General features: G+C 42.4%; 1 protein-coding gene across 3 annotated transcripts in view; it reads right to left on the bottom strand.

Annotated features, from left to right (window-relative positions):
• Window positions 1–20,761, bottom strand: part of pik3r2 (phosphoinositide-3-kinase, regulatory subunit 2 (beta)) — a 67,029-nt gene that overhangs the window by 20,054 nt on the left and 26,214 nt on the right. For all 3 annotated transcript variants that reach the window (XM_088348764.1, XM_088348763.1, XM_088348765.1), the window contains exons 3-7: window positions 13,146–13,238; window positions 2,691–2,768; window positions 2,069–2,221; window positions 1,785–1,995; window positions 1,623–1,702 (exon numbers count right to left, since the gene is read on the bottom strand). In XM_088348764.1, the coding sequence (XP_088204890.1) occupies window positions 1,623–1,702; window positions 1,785–1,995; window positions 2,069–2,221; window positions 2,691–2,768; window positions 13,146–13,238 (615 nt within the window). The remainder of the gene's footprint in view (window positions 1–1,622; window positions 1,703–1,784; window positions 1,996–2,068; window positions 2,222–2,690; window positions 2,769–13,145; window positions 13,239–20,761) is intronic.

Here is a 20,761-nt window from a genome sequence, read left to right on the forward strand (position 1 = left end):
ATGTGTATGTAATGTGCTTGGTATGGACTTCTAAGTTCAAGTTCAACTGAGTTGAACAGCTGTTTCAATGCTGCTTCATGGCGACCGCAGTATGCATATAAGCGCGTGCCCAATTCTTCTTCGTATTGTAGCAATTCATCCTTTCATGTGGAGGCAGAGTCCCCAAACACAACAAAGAAATTGCTGGTTTAACAAACCTCATGAAAATTAAAATAGACAAGGATGAACGTAAATTGGAATACCGTAAATTCCGGACCATAAGCCGCTCCTTTTTTCCCAAACGTTCAACCCTGCGGCTTATTCAGTGATGCGGCCAATTTATGTAATTTTTCTAACGGCCGCCAGCGGCGCTCGAGTACAAAAGGTAAGATTTAGACTGCTGGAATATATGCGCCGAGGAAGACTGCAACTTCTTAGCTTGTGCACAAATTAAATTAGCGTAAACTTACCCTCATCATGCAAATTGCAAAAAGAAAGGAACATGACGCAGCTTTCAAGCTAAAAGCAATCGAGCAATCCAATAAAGAAGGAAACTATTTCACGTAAACTTTACTTTGCGAGCGTGTTGCTATCGTGTTTTGGAATAAGGGAGCGTGGGACAACGTCTATATGACAAAGTTTCTTTCCGATACTGAGGAAGACGACTTTGATGGCGTCAGTTATAAGAGGAAGATGAGGACGGTTTACAGTGATTTTTAAAAGTACGGTATATTTTTTATACAGACCCGTTTATTATTTTGCGAGCGTGTTGCTAGGAGCGTGTTGCTACCAGTCACAGTCACGGTTTGGGATGAAAGCTATATTATTATCATTAAAGCTTTGAAAACTCTCTCGGTGTACCGTCTTTCTTTGTAAATATGTGTAACCATGTATAATATGTATTTGCAACTGTATATTTTTGTAATGTATCTATTTTAGAGACTTATTCTGATATGTTTTCCACGGGCAAATCAAACAGAAGGGGCGAAAACAACGAGGGCTGACGGGAAGTGGAGTAAAGGTGAGACGTGTTTGTGGACTCAGCGGACAATAGTGGATTTATATTTTTCCCACCCTTACCTTTGGAAATATAGACTTTTTTTCCTTGGATTACTTTCAACGGGACCCGGACTCTACAGGTCTGTATCAAAAGTACCGGTATCATTTTCCGTTCATTTAGCTGGCTGTGGTTTTTTGGGACTGTGTACTTTATATTCAGTTACAATCGCGGGACATAAAGTCGGGTTTGGGTTACTTTTGTGATTGTGTTACATGTTCTAATGTGGGCGCATGCAGCTTATATACAGATGCGGCTTGTGTAAGTGTGAAAGCAGTTTTCCTCTTCAAATGTGGTGGGTGCGGCTTATAATCAGGTGCGCTCTATAGTCCTGAATTTACGGTATATGTGTATAGATCGGACCTGATTTTTTTTTCCGTACTGAGTCGTCCATTTTGGCCTGGATTGAACTGGATGCCAACCTAATAGTTCGGATAAGGCCAGCCACAGTTTTAATGCATTATTATTGTTTATTGCACTATTAAAGGTGATTTCTCCCCCCAAAGTTAGCAGCGCCCCCTGGAGTCCTGAAGCCAAAAAGCTCTATCAACTAAATAGGGAACTGCGACTAGACAAAAAAAACTACCTGGTGGTGTGAGGTCTTGTTCAGCAGTTCTCTCAATGAGAAGCCGTTCCACCACAAAAGCTGGCAACTCCTCATCCAACCTGCCGATCCATTATTCTTCAATTAATTAACAGTAGATGAAAACACTCAAACAGCCTTGATAACGACTAATCTTTGGCTTACAAAGGAGCAGAGGTGCTTGCCCTCATCAGAATCGGTCCAAAGATCTTGCCCAAGATGTGTGCATCCAAGCCGTTGCTGGCCTGGGCCTGTGTCACCTTGGCCAAGTGTGTGAGGAGATACTGCAAGGTGAGGCGGTGCTGGAGAGGGACGGAAGCGGTGTTCTCCAGGACCTGGCTTATTTCTCTGTCACGGTTGCCAGCTACTGCGCCATCTGGAGGAGGCAATCCCATATGAATTAAAAAATTCTTGCACTTACGTGAATTATTCACATGGGTTCATCCTACCTTCTGACTGCTGTAGGACCTGCTGCTGCTGTGTGATGGCAGCTTGGAGCTCAGCATAGATGCAGGAAGGGATGACAGGTGAGGGAATCTTTTTCAGGTAGTGCAAGACACACTCTGACAAGATGCCAACATCAGTCTGAGTGATATCGCTCTCTGCATAAAAGAATAGTCAGAAATCGAAAATTAACAAGGAAAGGTAGGAAAAACAATGTGTTCTTCCGCATAAGACACAATTGCAGCAATAACGAACTTCAAAAGCACCATTTTCTCTCTCGAGGGCAGACTCGTAGTTACTGAATTATTTGTTCATCTGTAGAACACTCAGTAGTAGAACAACAAGATGCCAAGTACAGAAACTCTTCTGTTCACCCTCACAAAATACAGAGATCATGTTTTACCGCACTATGATTAGTGGATTTTTGGATGGACTGTTAGATGGATTCAACGATAGACTGGAGGATAGATTGATCGATGGAAAGTTGAATGGATCGGTGTATTGATGTCTAGAAGGATGGATCGCTGTGTAGATGCATGAATTACTGAGGAGAATGGATAGATGAACAGGAAAAACAACATAGACGGTGACTGAAGAGATGAATTAACTAATCAATTCCTGTCCCACCTTGAATCAAACTGTGAATTGTGCTTTCTGATATGGAGGAACTAGTAGTCATCCGGTAAAGAGTTGGAGACTCCAGACCTAAAAAACAGATAAGGGTTAGAGATGAACAAAATGAAAAAAAACAACAGTAAGAACGTAATCCAAGAGAAAAAAATGTACAAATGCTCTTTTGAGCAATTAAAAGTTTACTAGCTATACATGAATGACTTCATATTCTATATACAATCTGCTCCATAATAAACAATCATAGTTCAGTGCACACAAACTGTTGATTTTAGTCTCAGTTTAAACACAAATGTAACATTTAAGAAAAGGAATGTTTTTCTTGAATGGATTTTTCATGGTGGGTGTCTGCAGCAGTGTATTAAAACTTTGTGAGACTTGGACTGATCCATCTAGCTCAGCGTCACACGCCAAGATTTTTGTTCCCTTTTTGAGATCAACAAAAACAAAACAAACAAAAAAAGCCCGCCATTCCACCTAAGGACAACTCAAGACTAACATTTTATGTAACCTTTTCCACATGCAAGGCAAGCCAGTACAAGCTTTTCTTTCCCAAGTATTTCCACTTTGGTAACCTGGTGTGAACTCTGCACGTTCCTCATTTCCAACGCATAAAATCCTCTAGGAAGTTTGCGTGTCAGTGTTTTTGTGAGACAAACTCGTCTCTTGGGCGGTTGAGAAAACCACATGGGCCAAAGAAAGTGTGTGCATTCACTTCATACTAAATCAGTGGTGGGCAAACTATGACCTGTGGGCCACATACGGCCCAGTTAGGATATTGACCTGGCCTGCAGAACAGAAATAATACAAATATAATGTTAAAAAGTACCAATATTAAATGTTCTACATTTAATAATAATAATAATGCATTTTATTTAAAAGCGCCTTTCAGGCCACCCAAGGACACTGTACAAACAATGAAAGAAAAAAAATACAATTTAAAAAGTTGTAAACGAAATAATAAATAAAAACAAGACATAAAATCATAAAAACATAAGAAATGGAGAAGCTATGTGTTGTAGGCAGTCCTGAACAGGTGTGTTTTTAGACGGGACTTAAAAGTGGAGAGAGGTGTGCAGTTTTGGAGGTCCGGAGGTAGATTGTTCCAAAGCTTGGGAGCAGCGCGACTGAAGGCTCTGGCTCCCATGGTGCTCAGATGGGCAGGGGGCACTGACAGTCGGAGGGAGGACGAGGATCTGAGGGAGCGAGTGGGGACGTGCACCTGGAGAAGGTCGGACAGGTAAGGAGGAGCCAGGTTGTGAATGGCCATTTATGTATATAAGATGAGTTTGTAGCTGATGCGATGCTGAACAGGAAGCCAGTGTAGCTGTAGGAGAACGGGGGTGATGTGCTGCTGGGAAGATGTTTTTGTGATGATGCGAGCAGAGGCGTTTTGAACCAGCTGAATTTTATGGAGGGACTTTTGGGGAAGGCCGAAGAGGAGAGCATTGCAGTAGTCAAGGCGGGATGTGACAAGACTGTGGACGAGAATAGCAGTAGTGCGGGGGGTGAGGGAAGGGCGGAGTCTGGTAATATTGCGGAGGTGGAAATAAGCAGTGCGGGTGATGGTGTTGATATGTGAGTGGAAGGTAAGCATCCTATCCAGGATGACACCCAGACTCTTGACCTGGGGGGAGGGGGACACTAAGGAGCTGTCGATGTTGAGAGAGAAGTTGTTTACTTTGGATAAAGTGGATTTGGTGCCAAGAAGGAGGAATTCTGTTTTATTGGCATTTAATTTAAGAAAGTTTGTTGTGAACCATGTTTTGAGTTCGGAAAGGCTAGAGGTGAGGGAGGGAGGTAGGAGTATGGAGTTTGGTTTGCAGGAGAGGTAGAGTTGGGTGTCATCAGCAAAGCAGTGAAAGTGGATATTAAATTTGCGGAGGATATGACCAAGAGGCAAGAGGTAGACGATGAAGAGAAGAGGACCTAAGACAGATCCCTGGGGTACACCTGTGGTGACTAGGGAGGGCTTTGAGGTGAAGGATTTCAGCTGGACAAACTGAGTGCGGCCAGTGAGATAGGAATGGAACCAACTGAGGGGAGTATGGGTGAGACCAATGGAGGAGAGTCTATTGAGGAGGATAGGGTGAGAGATTGTGTCGAAGGCGGCGCTCAAGTCTAGGAGGATGAGGATGGAGACTAAACCGGAGTCGGATGCTATGAGGAGATCATTTACAATACGGATTAGGGCAGTCTCTGTGCTGTGGCGGGGGCGGAAACCAGACTGAAAGGGCTCATAGAGAGAGTGGAGGGACAGGTGCGAGTGGAGTTGAGCAGCAACAGTTTTTTCAAGGATTTTTGAAATAAATGGAAGGTTGGAGATGGGGCGGAGGTTGTCGAAGTTGTTGGGGTCAGCACCATGTTTTTTAAGTGTAGGAGTAACAGCAGCGGTTTTGAAAAGTGATGGGACAATACCAGAAGAGAGTGAGGAGTGAATAATGGCAGATATGAGAGGAAGCAGGGAAGGGAGGCAGGATTTAACAAGGGATGAAGGGAGGGGATCGAGCTGGCAAGTGGTGGGCTTGGATTTGAGTATGAGGTTGGATAATTCAGCAGTCGTGGGTGGAGCAAAACTGGAGAAGAAGTGACAAGGAGAAGGAAATTCAGATGGGGAGGGAGCAGACAGGTTTTGATGGAGTTGGTGATGAATCTTAAGGATTTTGTGATTGAAGTACTCCATTATGGAGTTGCAGGTTGCTGTGGAGTACAGGTGGAGGGGGAGAGAATTTGGTGGCTGAAGGATTTTGTTCATGACAGAGAAGAGAGTTCTTGAATTTCCTTCGTTGGAAAGGATGAGGCCGGAGTAGTAGCTGGATTTGGTTTGTGCAATTTGGTCCTTGTATTTAGCAGTATGGGTAGTGTACATGTCCTTATGGATGGTGAGGCCGGTTTTCTTATAGAGTCGCTCAAGTTGGCGGTTCTTTGATTTCATTGACCGAAGAGCGGGTGTAAACCAGGGGGCAGATGTGGAGAATGAGGCAGTCCTGGTTTTCAGGGGGGCAAGAGAATTTAGAATATTTGTGAGGCAGGTATTGTAGTGAGTGGTAAGCTCATCCGGGCTTGAAAGAGCTTCTGGGGGTGGGGAACGGTCAATAATGGAGCAGAGGGTGTCAATGTTGATATTTTTGGTATTACGAAAAGAAATGAGACGGGAGGTTTTGACAGTAGAGAGACAGAGTACGGTGTTAAAAGTGAGGAGGACATGATCAGATTCAGGAAATACGTTGGAAGTGGGCTTGGAAGTAGAGAGGCCAGAGCAGCAAACCAAGTCCAATGTGTGGCCTTTAATGTGGGTGGGGAAGTCAATAAGGCTGTGTATCCCGAGACTCTCCAGGCAGGATGTGAAGTCTCTGGTGAGTGGCAGGTTGGGGTTGTCCATGTGAATATTGAAATCTCCTAATAAAATTAAATTTGGCGAGAGAGTGGATAAATGTGTAATTAAGCTGGAGAATTCATTGATAAAATCACTATGTGGCTTTGGGGGGCGATAAATTGAAGCAATAATGGTTGGCGTGGGTCCGGGGAGCTTAAACACCAGGCATTCAAAGGAAGTCGATGAAGTGACGGAGACAGGCAAGACTTTCCACTTCTCGCGGTGAATTACCGCGAGACCTCCTCCACGGCCGTTGCCACGGGGACGGCAGATGTAAACAAAGCCGGGAGGAGTGGAGTCATTCAGAGCAGCGAAGTCGTTTGTTTGTTGCCAAGTTTCTGTTAAAACGAGGAAGTCGAGTTTTCGTTCGGCGAGGACGTCTTGGATGAGGTGGCCCTTGTTCCTGAGTGAGCGGACGTTCAGCAATCCAAAGTTGACGGCGGAGGTGTCTTGTTTGACGGCGGCAGTGCTGTTAGCCGACCTAGCTAGGCGGGCTAATGTATGGCAGTTAGCCCTACGGCCGCAGTTTATGGGAGGGCGTCGAGATGTGGACCAGGTCGAGGTGATTGAACCAGGGTTTTTATACTCGACGTGCCTGCGCGATCCGCGGTGAATGTAGCGGCGTCGAGGCAGGCGAGTTATGTCAGGATGGTGGAGCAGCTCCGGTGGCGGAGGCCCCCGCGCAATCCACCGGATCCGGAGAAGATCCGCGATAGAATACTGGAGCAATCCTGTCGCTGGATGGTGGCAGAACGTCAGGAGTATCAGGAATAATCCAAAAGCGGCGAGGTTTTGGCACGCCATGATGAGGGAGAGAGGCCGGTGCTGTGACAGCTGGTATGTTTAAGTTAGCCCGAGGGCTAAGTTACGAGGGTTTGATTGATAAAGTGAAATGTTGGTTCAGGTTACATCAACCAAAGTACCCACAGTCCAAAACAGAAGGGCAAAAGAAAAATCAGAAAAAGTATCTGAGCTTCGAAAAAGTTTGGAAAAGTTTTTGGAGTGAGAAGCGGCGACATACACGCCAGCGTCCTCTCACCCCGGAAGTGCTGCTAATATCAACCACCCACTGCATTACCCATGTTTACTCAATGGCTGGCGCACACAAACCACATTGAACGTTGTTGTGAGTGAGACCCCTCACGCTACTATTCACTTCAGTTATCTCTGGTTCACGTCTTTGCTGATATTGAATTGAATCTAACCGTCTTTACTGTCATTGATATCAACGTATCGTTCATTGTGTTCTGAACAGACAGCAAATGCTATCACGAGGGGCAGGCGTATGTGTGCGCAATTGTAATTGGCTGGTGTATGCTGTTAGCGGGGCAGGCGCACAAGTCAATGGGTCTACCTAAAACAAACGGCACGAAGTGGCTTTAAGCAGCTTATTACATTGAAAACAAATGAATCAATTAAATCTGACTCTAAGGAAAGTCAGGAGAGCCCAAAGAAATGGTGCTCTGTGGATTATTATCAGGTTCGGGAAACAACTGAGGCGGTGTCAGGAGAGGCAATAGACTACTTTTACAGCTATGCTCACAACGCTCTTAAGTCACCCCTGCAGAGGATGTATCTCACCAACACCACATCCATTACCCATTAATTGGATGACCTGGAGCTACAACTCGCTACTTTTGGGACTGTTGTATTTTAATGATTGCTCAACTCGAGGTTGCATAAAGATAGCGTGGAAAAAGCCAGCCGCTCTCTAAATCACTTTCTTTCACTGAAAGGAGAAGCCCTCCAATTTGGCTTTACTTTTGTATATTGGCAATTAAGACCATTCATTCAACAGCAATTATGTGTTCTGTGTTTTTATTTTTAGATTCAGTTGTTATTTTGTTACAGTCGTATACTCTCAGTCAGTAACGATTTCATCTTGAGGTTAGTCTGACACTTGGGGGATAGCTGCTTTACGGATTTTCACTTTCAGCGAAGGGTTGTGGTCCCAAAAACTCCAATAACAAAGAGATTACTGTACACCATCCGATCGTAGCTGCACGATTGGTAACACATTTCGTCAACCGTAAGGCTTTTACACATGCTCAGACCCAATCTGGAACGTACAGCTCACCAGCAAAGCTTCTCCTTTTAATTTCATTTTTACTCTGTTGAAATTTGATAGCTAAGCCCTTCAGCAGAAAAGAGAGGACAAAATAAAATGAAAAATGGACAGTGCACCAAGATTTGAGAATAAACCAAACAATCATGACGACAAAGAGCAGCTGCAATGCATGTAACAACAAATAAGTGCTAAACAAGTGCTAATTATTTAATGACACGCAACCGTGATCCACAATGGTTGTGTTTAACAACCCAATAATTTGTGCTTATTTGTTGATGAAAGAAGTCACACGTCCAACACAAATTCGTCACATTTTTAGCATGCAAATGCTAATTGACGACATTGGTGTCACGCTGATCGATTCAAATGATGATTGACACATTGGCTGGGAAATGAAACGCCGGCATATGTATCCCAGCATACACCGCGGACCACATCGCCTACGAGGAAAAATCTAGTCGGCGGCTGCTTGCCTTTGTTGCGAGACCTTGCGACTTAATATTGATCCATATATAAGGCGCACTGTATTATAAGGCGCATGCTCAGTTTTTGAAAAAAATAAAGGCTTTTAGGTGCGCCTTATAGTGCGGAAAATAAGGTAAATGGGGTAGCACGTAGACTTGGCTGCAAATATTTTGATAATCGACAAATCAGTCAATTATTTTTTCCAATAATTGATTCATCAGATTTTGTAAAAAACACATGATTAATGTCCTCCTCTTTTTTATATATTGAAGTTTTCTACAGATAGAAAAAGTGCACAAAATAACGACATATTCTGTAATAAAAAATAAAAAATTTAAGTGTTTGTCAAACGGCTTAACCATTAACAAAAGTACGTAGAAATATATACGCTACACACTCGCAAATATGTAAGATACTTTTGTTATTTTTGAAAGTGCAAAATAAAGAAAGGCAACATCGGAGGACAAGTACTGTACTTTGTTGGATAGAGGACCTTGTGGATTTCTATCTATTTGCAATGGTTTAATATTTTGTTTAATATGTTGTTGTACTTGTGTGGAAACATATTTGTTGGCCTGGAGAGGGATGGGCGCCACCAGGATATGGTGCCCCTATGACCCTAGATGTTAAGGGATCCAACCAACCAACCAACCAACCAACCAACTTGCATTGAAAGAAGAAACCCTTACAATTTTGTTAAACTTGTATAAAGACAATAAAGGCTATTGATTCATTCATGCTTGCATCAAAATCCAGTCTCTAGGCGCCTTCTGCTGGAACAAAGTGCTACTACTAGTTCGTCATTGGACCAAGAGTAAGCCGCACAGAATGTGGCCTGGAGTTGCCCTCTGCTGGATCAAAGTGGGACTACAAGAATGTCCCCTGAATGTCACAACGAATTTCAATGCATTCTAATTTGCATTTGTCGAGTGGCACATAATTTGCGCAGCAAAAAGTCAAGTCAAGTCATGTTTATTTGTATAGCCCTTAATCACAAAGAGTCTCAAAGGGCTGCACAGATCAAAGACAATTGCAAACTATTATTACAGACTATTAACCCGCATGAGGGCAAATGATACACATATTATCAACATAAAGTATAGGTTATTCATTTGTTATAGAGTAGAAGTGTGTTTTAAGCTTAAATTTAAACATTTCCACTGAGGTTGCAAAAAGGATCACTGAGGACATTTATTGCCAACGCTTTTAATACTCAAATTTATCGATTGGTTATTGCAGCCCTAAAGTATACGTTACTGTCAAAAAAAAAAATGTTATTTTCTATGCTACTGTTTATGTATTACTTTCTTGCGCTGACAATCAAATGATTAATACAGGGGTGTCAAACTCATTTTAACTTGGGGGCCACACGATAGAACAAACATTCTGTCTGGGGCAGGACTAGTAGATTAAAGAGAAAGAAAAAGAGAGATAAAGAAATAAGAAAAAGAGGGAGGGAAAAGGAGAGAGGGCGGGACAAAGAAAGAAAAAGAGAGAGAGGGAGAGAGCGTGAGAAACAAAAGATAAAGAGTCGCGAGAGAGAGAGGGAAAAGAAAGGGAGAGGAAGAAAGAAATCCAAAGAGGAATAGAAAGACAGAAGGAGAGAAAAGAAAAAAGAAAGCGCAAAGGGTACGAAGAGAGACATAGAAAAAAAAGAGATAAGGAAGTTAGAGCAAAAGAGGTTAAAAGACATAGAGAGAGAAAGAGACAAAGAGCAACAAAGGAAGAGAAAAAGAGAGACACAGAGAGTGAAAGAGACAGAGTGGAAGAATTGGGGTGGGAGAGAGAGAGTGAGAGAGAGAGAGAGAGAGAGAGGAATACAAGTACAGGGTCTTTGTGAGAGGCACCTGGCTTTGGCAACATCAAGTTGACATATTTTAACCTGCAGCTTGTTTTTCTCATGCACTTCTCTGTGTGTTGTCTCGCGGGCCGGATTCGATCCCTTAGCGGGCCTGACCTGACCTGTTTGACACCTGTGGATTAATAAGATGCGTAGATCTGACCTGGCCTCTCCAGACACGTCACTGGATTGCCTCCATGAAAACGTACCAAGTTACAGTATGTATCAGTCAGAGCACTTCAACCAACTGAAAACGACAACGCACAACAATGAATGCACTGTGCACATGCAAGGCAGGAAGTGCAGCGGGGCATCTGTCACCGTGTCGCAGCTGTCATACGAAACTTTGATGTTAAATGTCTCTCTTTGAGTCTTTCTATGTGCAACTAGACAACAAAGGAGCTAATGTCACTCGGACACATGCGATCGTCCACGTGACCGGACCCGCCTCGTCTCTTCGTCTGCACGTGTGCGAGCGCTGGCATGAATGCAAGAGGCAGAAGGCATGAGGAGAAGAGTCCTACGTACTGTATGTCACGAAATTGATTTGTTAATAGAACAACACTGAAGAAATACTGCTTGAAAAGCTTATATAGCAGTGTAAATGTATTTCTCCCCTTAAAAAAATATAGCCATCAATAGCTGAACCCCTGGCAACCAAAGTGAGTACACCCCAGAAACACTGCACCCCTAAATGTCTTAAAGCAATGCTGGTCATTTTCCCTCTAAAACGCTATGTGAATTGTTACTCTTACAAGATCTCAGGTGTGAATACGGAGCAGGTGTGTTCAATTTGTAGCACAGCTTTCACACACAAACTTGTCACTGAAACTCCTAGGAAGGCACACCATGGCACGGAACTCTCTGGGGACCTTTAAAAAAAGAATTGTAGGACTACATAGGGCTGGCAAGGCTACAAGAAGATTGCCAACACCCTGATGTTGACATGGCAATATACAACTGACAATACTGTTTTAGTTTTACTTCAAGAGGACATTAAGAACCCATTGTTGTTTTAAATTTCCAACAAACTCTGGCATGACCTGTGTCCAAGTTCAAGTTTTACTTGTTTGAAGTGGGAATACCAAACATCTTGAAAATGATCACATTTACTACGCTAAGTTAAAAATGATCCCGTGTTCTAAGGGATGGGCAGGGCACCTGTATGATGCGGCAGAGGTAAACCAGTGAAAGCTCTGGGGCCCTGCTGTTGAACAGAAGAGTGTGTTGTGTCACCCTTACCCGAGTGGTGTCCCGTTTCATCTGGAGGGACGAAAGCATGACCAACATGGGTGCCGAGGTGCTTAACTTGTTTGGGTGTTTGGGCATTTGGGTTGCCATGGTCAATTTTGTTGTTTTATGCTACTTTTTTCATTTCTTTGTTTTTGTGTATGTGTTTGTCTTGCTGTCAGTCACGCCTCTCGAGGGATATGACCAGGGTAGATAGATAGACGAGTTAAAAATTCTCACAATTCAACAGTATAGCGATTAAATAGTGGATTTTGAACAACAGTTAGCTGCAAAACACAAAAAGAAGATAATCAAATTAACTAAATGTCTCTGAACGCATCGCTAGCGTTCAACTGCGCTGCCTATTACCTAATCTAACCTAATCTCTCTCTGTCTTGTGATAGAAACGATGATGGACCCAAGGTATTTATCGGTGCATTATGTATACGAACTATAGTTTTAAATAAAATTGTAGTCCTGCAAATTAATCCTTATTTTAGCTAAATGTAGCTGTAATTTTATTACTTTTTTCTGTAACTGTAACGGAATATAATACGTTTTTTTGTATCCTAACATACCTAACGTCGTTACATGAATGCCGTTTTAAACCAACCCTGGCAACTACGTCCTGAATATTAATCGAAGAGGAACTGTCCTCATGGCATAGGAGCAATCACAAAAGCAGGGGTACTGATATTTAACACTATAATTTTATATTTCACCTATATGATTATTTTATCAATTTTAAAACTCATATGCATTGTCTGGTCTGTTTACTCGCTGATACCATGTCTAAAAATAGCACGGTATCTGCATTAGATGACGAGGCTGAATCTTCCTGTGCGGAGTTTGCGTGTAATCCCCGTGCTTGCGTGGGTTTCCTCCGGGCACTCTGGTTTCCTCCCACATTCCAAAAACATGGATGTCAGTTTATTTGGCCGGATCAAATCGTCCCTAAGTGTGAATAATCAAGTGAGTTGTCTGTCTCTGCGTGCCCTGCGACTGGCTGGCAACCAGTTGAGGGTGTCCCCAGCCCACTTCCCAACGGGAACGGGCTCCAGCACCACGGAGACCCTACTGAAGATAAGTGCAGATAATGGATGGATGGATAGTTGACAGAGCACGGCGGATGAGTGGTTAGCACGTCAGCACCACAGTTCTGAGGTCCCGGATTCAGCTACCAGCCTCCCTGTTAAAAGTTTGCATGTTCTCCACATGCCTGCTTGGATTTCCTCCAGGCATTCCAGTTTGCTCTCACATAACACAAACACACATGGCAGGTTGATTGACGCATGTAAATTTTCCATAGGTGTGAATGAGCGAGTCAATGGTTGTATGTCTCTGTGTGCAATGCGACTGGCTGGTAACTAGTTCAGGGTGTTTCCTGCCCACTACCAGAAGATGGCTGGGGTAGGCTATAGCACCTACTGAGGAGAAGCGGAGCAAAAAATGGAAACACTGTATAGGATCTACCTCTCTGCTCCACGGCTTGGATCAGGCTGACTAGAGCGGCGGGAGCCGTCTCCGGTGGCGCAAACTGCTCACTCAGGTCGGGCACCAAAACAGCTGAAACAACAACACAAATCACGGTTACGCATGCAACACTGAGCCTCCGGAAAGCCACAGGGGGTCCCGTGAGATTGACGGCCCCGCAGTAAACGCCTATGGTTTACGTCCTAAACCAGAGTATGCAATGTTAAATAACACATGACTAAGCAAAAGCCAACGTATAAAGAGTAATTTAAGCCTGGTTCGCAAGAACAGCACCTGTTTTCCTAAACCGGAGATTCTCAAGCTTTTTACGCCTACTACAAAAACACTTTACGCTCCAAATACCAGATTCTATTCTGAGAGAAGTAATAATATTGTGAAATATTAAAACATAAGCACTGTGTTTATACTAATATTAATGATTACATGAACATAAAACCCATATAAATGTGATAAAATGAGCTGCTAAAAACGTGCTTAAAGTTTCCTTATTGTGTTTAGAGAAGTAACATATAATTAATTAAATCCGGAGATTAGATGGCATATTATCCGATTAACAAGATAATAAATGTTTTCATTCCAACTCACGACTTTACACGCACAACAACCAGATGTTTTTTTTTTCTCCAGCAGATTCTCATTTTTTTAATTCAATGTCAGGCCGCATAGCATGTAGCAGTACGGCAACACATTTGAGAATTTTGGCAACGAGCCGGCACAGCACTTTACACTCTCATCTCAGCATCAGAAGCCTCTATAAATGTTCGACTGGTTGGCCGGAACTGGTCCTGGACATAAGTTGGATTTTAACTGTTAACTGGAAAAGGACCGGTATTAGAACACATACAATTTAGTACAAGGAAGGTACTTGTTTGACTCATATCCCGTACAAAAAATGATAAGCTTCAGTCAGTGTCATATGTAAGATGAATTAATACAAATTTGTTTTTTAATTGTTTATTGATAGTTTATTGAATGGTTGTTTAAGGAGAAAGTGTCTCAATATTAAGTTTATTGTTGCTTTAATGCATAAGCAGGTATTCAGATCCTCCACAAAGAATTTCGGGAGATAAGCGTTTATTCAAATGACCGTAAGTTTATTTTCACACTTGAGATTGGTCAAATAATTGTAGGTTTTGTCTAATGTAAGACATAAGAAAATCATTCTGAATTATAGCTTCTCCGCAGTATTCTTTTATAGGATTTTAAAAATAATGTCAGAAAGCAAAAAGTAGGAACCATATTTATACACGATAGCATAACACAAAGAAACTGTTTACTTGTTTCAGTGACTTTGTCATGATTACCGATGTGAATCACCAGTGCCCGCTCCTTTGGCGCCAACTGCCTCGAAATCTGATTGGATACCTGTCAATATTTGTACTCAGTCCTGTCAGTTCCTTTTTGTTAGTCCGTCTGCGAACCTCAGTTAACACTAGGCAAGCATTTTTCGACCCTGGCTCACACCTGTTTTTTGCTCCAATCTGTCCCACGGCTTCGACCCGTTTTTGATCCTGACCACGTCTACTCTCCCGTCCCGGTTTACGACCTCTTTTTGTCCCCAATCACGTCTGCTCTCCTTTCCTGGCTTACGTCTCGCCTACGACCCCGACACTGTTTTTGCTCTCCTGTCCCGGCTATCAACACCGCCATCACTCGCTACGGAAGATCCACTTCCGTGTTTGGATCTCAAACAGTGTCCGAGAGCGACTTGCTTCCCGCACCTAGCGAACGCCGGATCGTGGGCGCAGCCCTTCCTCTTTCCTTCAATAAAACTTGAAAGAAACGTAACGTAATTGGGTCCTGTTTCCGTTCTGGTCCTAACAGACTTATTTTGGGACATTTCTATATCACAAATAAACAGTGGGACTTGTAGTACAGAGACAAATGATGCACGTAAACTCTGGCTTTATTTGCAAAAAAAAAAAAAAAAAAAAAAAAGCCTCTTGGCTATTGGTTAATTTCTCTGAGACATTTACATTTTATTTTCCTCTCCCACGCTGAAAAGGCTAGAGTCCATAAACAGATGAGGCAACAGTTGTATCTATACATATGTAGTGTAAGTCTGTCTATTCAAACCACGTACAAGCACATCTTGTTAACAGAAGGGACCCAGCATTGAGCACAATTTTGGAGCAAACAAGCACGCTCCTTTTTTTTACTTTGGTAAAAGACAAGAATGTAATAATTTTCCATTTAACATCAAATGTTATATACAAAAACAAAATCTCATCAGCTGCACCGCTTATCCTTAGTAGGGTCGCGGGGGTGCTGGAGCCCATCCCAGCAATCAACGGGCAGTGGGCAGGGGACACCCTGAACTGGTTGCCAGCCAATCGCAGGGCACACGGGGACAGACAACTCACTCGCTCATTTACACCTAGGGACAATTTGGACCGGCCAATTCACCTGAAATGCATGTTTTGGGGCAGCACGGCGGCGCAGTGGTTAGCGCATGTGCGGCACAGTTCATGTCATGGGAACCTTCTGCGTGGGTTCAAATCCAGCTCCAGACTTCCTGTGCGGAGTTTGTATGTTCTCCCCGTGCTTGCGTGGGTTTCCTCCGGGCACTCCGGTTTCCTCCCACATTACAAAAACATGCAAAAAAAACAAAATCTATTTGCGGAATAAGATCGCACTAGTTGGGGATTAATCAAATGGCATGTATATGTTTACATTTGTCTCTGGGCGTGTAAGTCATTCATTCAGATTGCTCTATTCAGTTCCCAGGAAACAAGACATTTCTCAGATTGTTTTGAGTTATTGGTGCTCTATAAACTAGGCTGAAATTCCCGGTGTACGCTAAAATCCACAGAAGTAATTCATAGGAAAATATTCTCAATGCCGAACTGCAATATGGCAATATTTTCCGATTATGTGACCTCAAAAATGTGTTAAGTGAACTGTTGAATTAAATATGTACCCAAAAAAAACAAGAAAAAGCAGGACCTTTTGAATTTAAACGACAACGGGCGTGTCGCAAAAACTGGATGGAACCTGGACAAAAACTGATGTCATTTTCCTCTTAGGAAGTTACGATGACGATTGGATGAGGAAAAAACAGTTTTGATCAGCAGTATGTACTTTTTGCAACCGTCCAAACACTAAATCAAAAATAATTTGAGTCTAACTGAAAGATCACAGGAGAAGTCAAAAGAAGAAGAAGAAAAATATATGCATCAAATTTCCCTTCCTCTTCTTCCTTGCTTTTCTCCCCTTCCACTTTCTCTCCTGCCGTTGGCTAGCTCCTACTTCGCCTTCGCTCTTTGCGTGAGTGGAGCACAATAAAGGATTTAATCAAAACTCCTGAACAAGCAAAAGCCCCATGGCAGTCGGCCAGGCTCGCCTCCTATCCCGCCCCGGAGCCGAGCCCGATAGCCGGGCCGGTGGAGGAGGTAGAATGGATAACGCCAGGGAGGGCCGGGGGCTTCTGTCCCAGCTAAATCGTCGCTGATTATTAATTTGGGGAGTTCAGACAAGAAACGCCGTGTCAGCACATTCCGTTCTCGCACTCTCGCTCCGGTTCTCGTCTCTTGTTCTGTCTTTTTGCTTCCACATTCCTTAGCCTGCTTCTCTCCAGGACTCTTTTTTTTTTATTTTTCCCCATTTCACTGCCTTTTGTTCTCTTAACTTTTCATCCAACTTCTTTCCCCCCTCTATTTCCTTCTCCCTCAGTTTCCATGCCTGCCAGTTCAACATAAAAACCTTGCCTGGCCGTGTGGACAGATCCCCACCTATTCTTTATCTCTGTGGGCCATCTGGATGGGTAGAGCACCCCCCCCCCTTCTCTTGACTTAGTAGCACTCATTCGAGTGTACTTGGGCGATCTTGACCTCACAGTTTGCCCCAAACTGCTTTACATAATATCATTCTCCACAATATGCTTCCATTTTAGAAATTCCAATTATCTTAAATTTGGAATCAACACTGACAGATGGTTTCACTGAGCTAAAATGCCAAATAAAGCAAATGGAGGACTTGAACGCTACGTTATTGTAACGTAATCTGACGAAATGTTGGATTCCGAACAATAGATCTCTTAAAAAGAAAAATCCAGATTTTACAAGACACTATTTTGGAAAGGCTACAAAAATTGAATCATCCACGGTATTTATTCGGGTTTTTTATTTTCAAATCAAATGTTTGCTTTATTCCAATTTCGAAATCTTCGTTCGGTTTGGAAATTTCGGATCGTTTGGCAATTTAATCAGAAGCCTGCATCGAATAACTTCGTGCTTCCGGACTCTCCCGACCCTTATAAGGTCGTGCATTTGCATATCATTTTCCAAAGTAGACACACAGAGAACACAAAAAATGGATAAGTGGTTAGGAATCGAGCCAAAACCTCAGCCCCAGAAGAAATATTCAAAAGAAGCTAACAAAATTTATGAGGCTACAAAACGTAAAAGTACATTAAAAGCATCATGGAAAGAGGAGTTCACGTGGCTTGTAGCCGACGACGCACCGCAAACATTGCATGAATGAAGATGAGTAAATACAGGTACATACTGATGGCAGATGGAAAACAGCGATGTCATATACATGCAATGGATGTTATAAGTAGATTTATAAAAAACTTAATTTTAAAGTGTTGTTCTGTTATATATTCTAATTATCAATCCTTAATACTTTGCAACAATGTTTTTTTGCGATTAGTCAACTTATTGTGTTTCAAGTTGTGAAAAATGGGGCAGGCAACTTTATGTCTGGGCAGGCAACTTTTCAGAGTTGTCTGTCCTGGTGTCCAGTAACTTTTTGTTGTTTCAGACACTGATAAAGCACATTTTTTTAACCTAGAAGAGAGCTCAGTTTAGTGTGCAATAATTAATGGGTCGAAAAATAAAGCTGACCACAATCGCGAAACGTTGGATGCAACGGGAATCAAACCAGGGTCATGCTGAATCCTAACCACTAGACCACCATCGATGACACACAAATAGTTATTCGATTGTATCTCATCAGCACACTATTTTGCTTCACAAGAACAGAGACAAATATTAGAGAATGGAGAAAACAGCTGAAGCGTGCCATTGTGGCCCGCCTTTAATGAACTGCACTCTTTTGACCGCGATACATTATTTCCGGTTAACTATTGCCCCTAGCGTTTGTAGGCAGAACATAAAGTGGAAAAAGAAAGGAAATGGGAAGTGGGCTACGGCTGCGGATGTTCGCATATCGCAGAGGGGTTCCGGTTCCAGTTAACCGAGATAAACGAGGGATTAACGTAGAACCAATGCTGAAAACGTTTAAGCAACCCTGCAAACACGTTTGTTTGTTTGTTTGTACATGATTCAATTGTTTGTTTGTTTGTACATGATTCAAATTGAATCTTTTCTTCCGGCGCCGTCACGAATGGCAGCCACTCCAGCAGCTCCCGTGTTATTTTCGATTGTTCTCGATTGTTCTCAGCTCAGGGATGCTGCTGGAAATGTGAATTTCCCTTCGGGGATGAACAAAGTATCTATCTATCTATCTATCTATCTATCCATCTAACACTTTCTGCATTTTTGCAAACCTTTTATTTTATAGCGCAGCTTGTATAATGTTGAACTTCAAAGGGGATTTGCTAACGCTTAAATGGAATTTTAATAAATACATGCATGACATCTATGATATAACTGTTCTTTCAAGTAAATATAGACGCACTTTGAAAAGTTCATGCGGCTTCTTAGCTGCATTTGGTTGGTTAAACGAGGTCAAACGTCGCAATCTTTTGGTTGCTTTATTGTTATAAAAACCATAGTTGGCAATATCTCTCCCATGTTAAATATGACCGTTTCCTCCCCAAAAGCAAAATATGGTATATTCTTCACGACACCCTTCCATTTGCCTTCTTTATTGCTCCACACAGCCTTGCAAGTAATAATAAGCTCTGCATTTAGCCGGATCTGCTTTTCAAACTTCGGTTTGACAGTTTCTCTCCATTTCAGATGTTCCCTGAAATCGAGCGTCGAGCTTCTACGCAAGACGAATGGCGGCGTTGATCGGTTGTCCGAAATTCGACCTTAGTTTGTGGATTTTCAGCAGCTGTGTGAATTATAGCGCTCAGATGCCAGGAGCAATGCTAAAGCTTGACGTCAGAACCTTTAGGTTTTTAGAACTGTGCTGCCTGGATTTCCCTACTCCGTGTATAAATGTAAATGGTCTGCATTTATATAGTGCTTTTCAAGTCAATGAAGACCTCCCAAAGGGCTTTACAATGTGCTACACGCTCACCCATTCGCACACACACACCGATAGCAGCATCAGCCATGCAAGACAACTACCTGCTTATCGGAAGCATGAGGGATTCAATATCTTCCTCAAGGACACTTCGACATATAACACGGAGGAGCCTGGAATCGAACCTGCGACCTCTTGATCCCAAGACGAGCACTAAATAGATGTTTTCAGTCAAATGAATAGTTTCTTTTTGGATTATGTGAGCTTAGAAATACCAAATGACAGATTAGACCAGGGTTAGGTAAATACAAGCCACGGGCTATATAAGGTCAGTCAGGTTTTTACCCGGCCCACAAAACCGAAATGTGAAAAATGTACAGTATACAATGATAAAGAAAAGTAAAACTGATACTCACTTAACACACCGTGAGAACCACGCTTTACAGCAGAGGTAGGGAACCTATGGCTTGCGAGGCATATGTGGATCTTTTCACGTGTACAGATGGCTCGGAGATAAAATACAACTTGCGCAATCATTTAATACAGAGTTACACGTGAAGTTGATTGTCGGTACGTGTAAGGCCAAGACTTTACTGATTATCTATGGTTGGTTTCAGTTTCAGTCCGGTATTTATAGGACATCATTTTCAGTAGTTTACAGTCAAGGGTCAGAACAGAACTTCTTTAGGATGTATCTCGTGCATCCATTCAATACAGTTGGTGTAAAGTGTAAGGAAGAGGCGAGACATGTTTTTTTTTTTTTAAACGAAAGTGGAATAAGAAAGCTTGATGCGGTTGAGAAAATGGTCGGAACGCTTTTTTTGGCCACTTTTTAGCACGGAGAAGGAGCTCTTCCAAAAGTAATTTAAACTTTACTTTATTTATCATTATAGAGCATATTATTTTATGAAATGTTTATTTTTAGTACAAAACAATACAGGTTACTTATACAAGCCTTAAACATACTTATATAAACCTTAAACATACAAAATATAGCACTGAAGCAGTTTCCAAACAAATTCAACTTAGGAACAATCGTCCAGTAGGGCAGCGTCTGTTTATAGACACTCACTAAGCGTTCTATGTTGATTATTTAGACCAGGGGTGGCGAACACGTGGCTCTAGAGCCGCATGCGGCTCTTGGCCAATAAGAATGCGGCTCTTTGCCTCATCATATTTTCTATATAATGTGGCTCTTTGCCTTGTTTCATGTTTATTTTTGTGTGTATTGAGGGTGGACACTTTCCTTGAAATCAACACAAGAACAATACTTGTTGTATTGTAAGGAGAGGAGTGTGTTATGGGAAATAATATGTTTTTAATTGTGTGTGTTTGTCTGTGTCTGTCTGTCATGGCAGGTCACTGCGTGGTGTGGCTCTTTGACTCTCTCAGTTAAAAATTTTGGCTCTTTGTGTCAAACTTGTTCGCCACCCCTG

The sequence above is a fragment of the Urocampus carinirostris genome, chromosome 1, assembly GCF_059441175.1.
Source record: "Urocampus carinirostris isolate Australia breed hairy pipefish chromosome 1, RoL_Ucar_1.0, whole genome shotgun sequence".
Taxonomy (NCBI): domain Eukaryota; kingdom Metazoa; phylum Chordata; class Actinopteri; order Syngnathiformes; family Syngnathidae; genus Urocampus; species Urocampus carinirostris.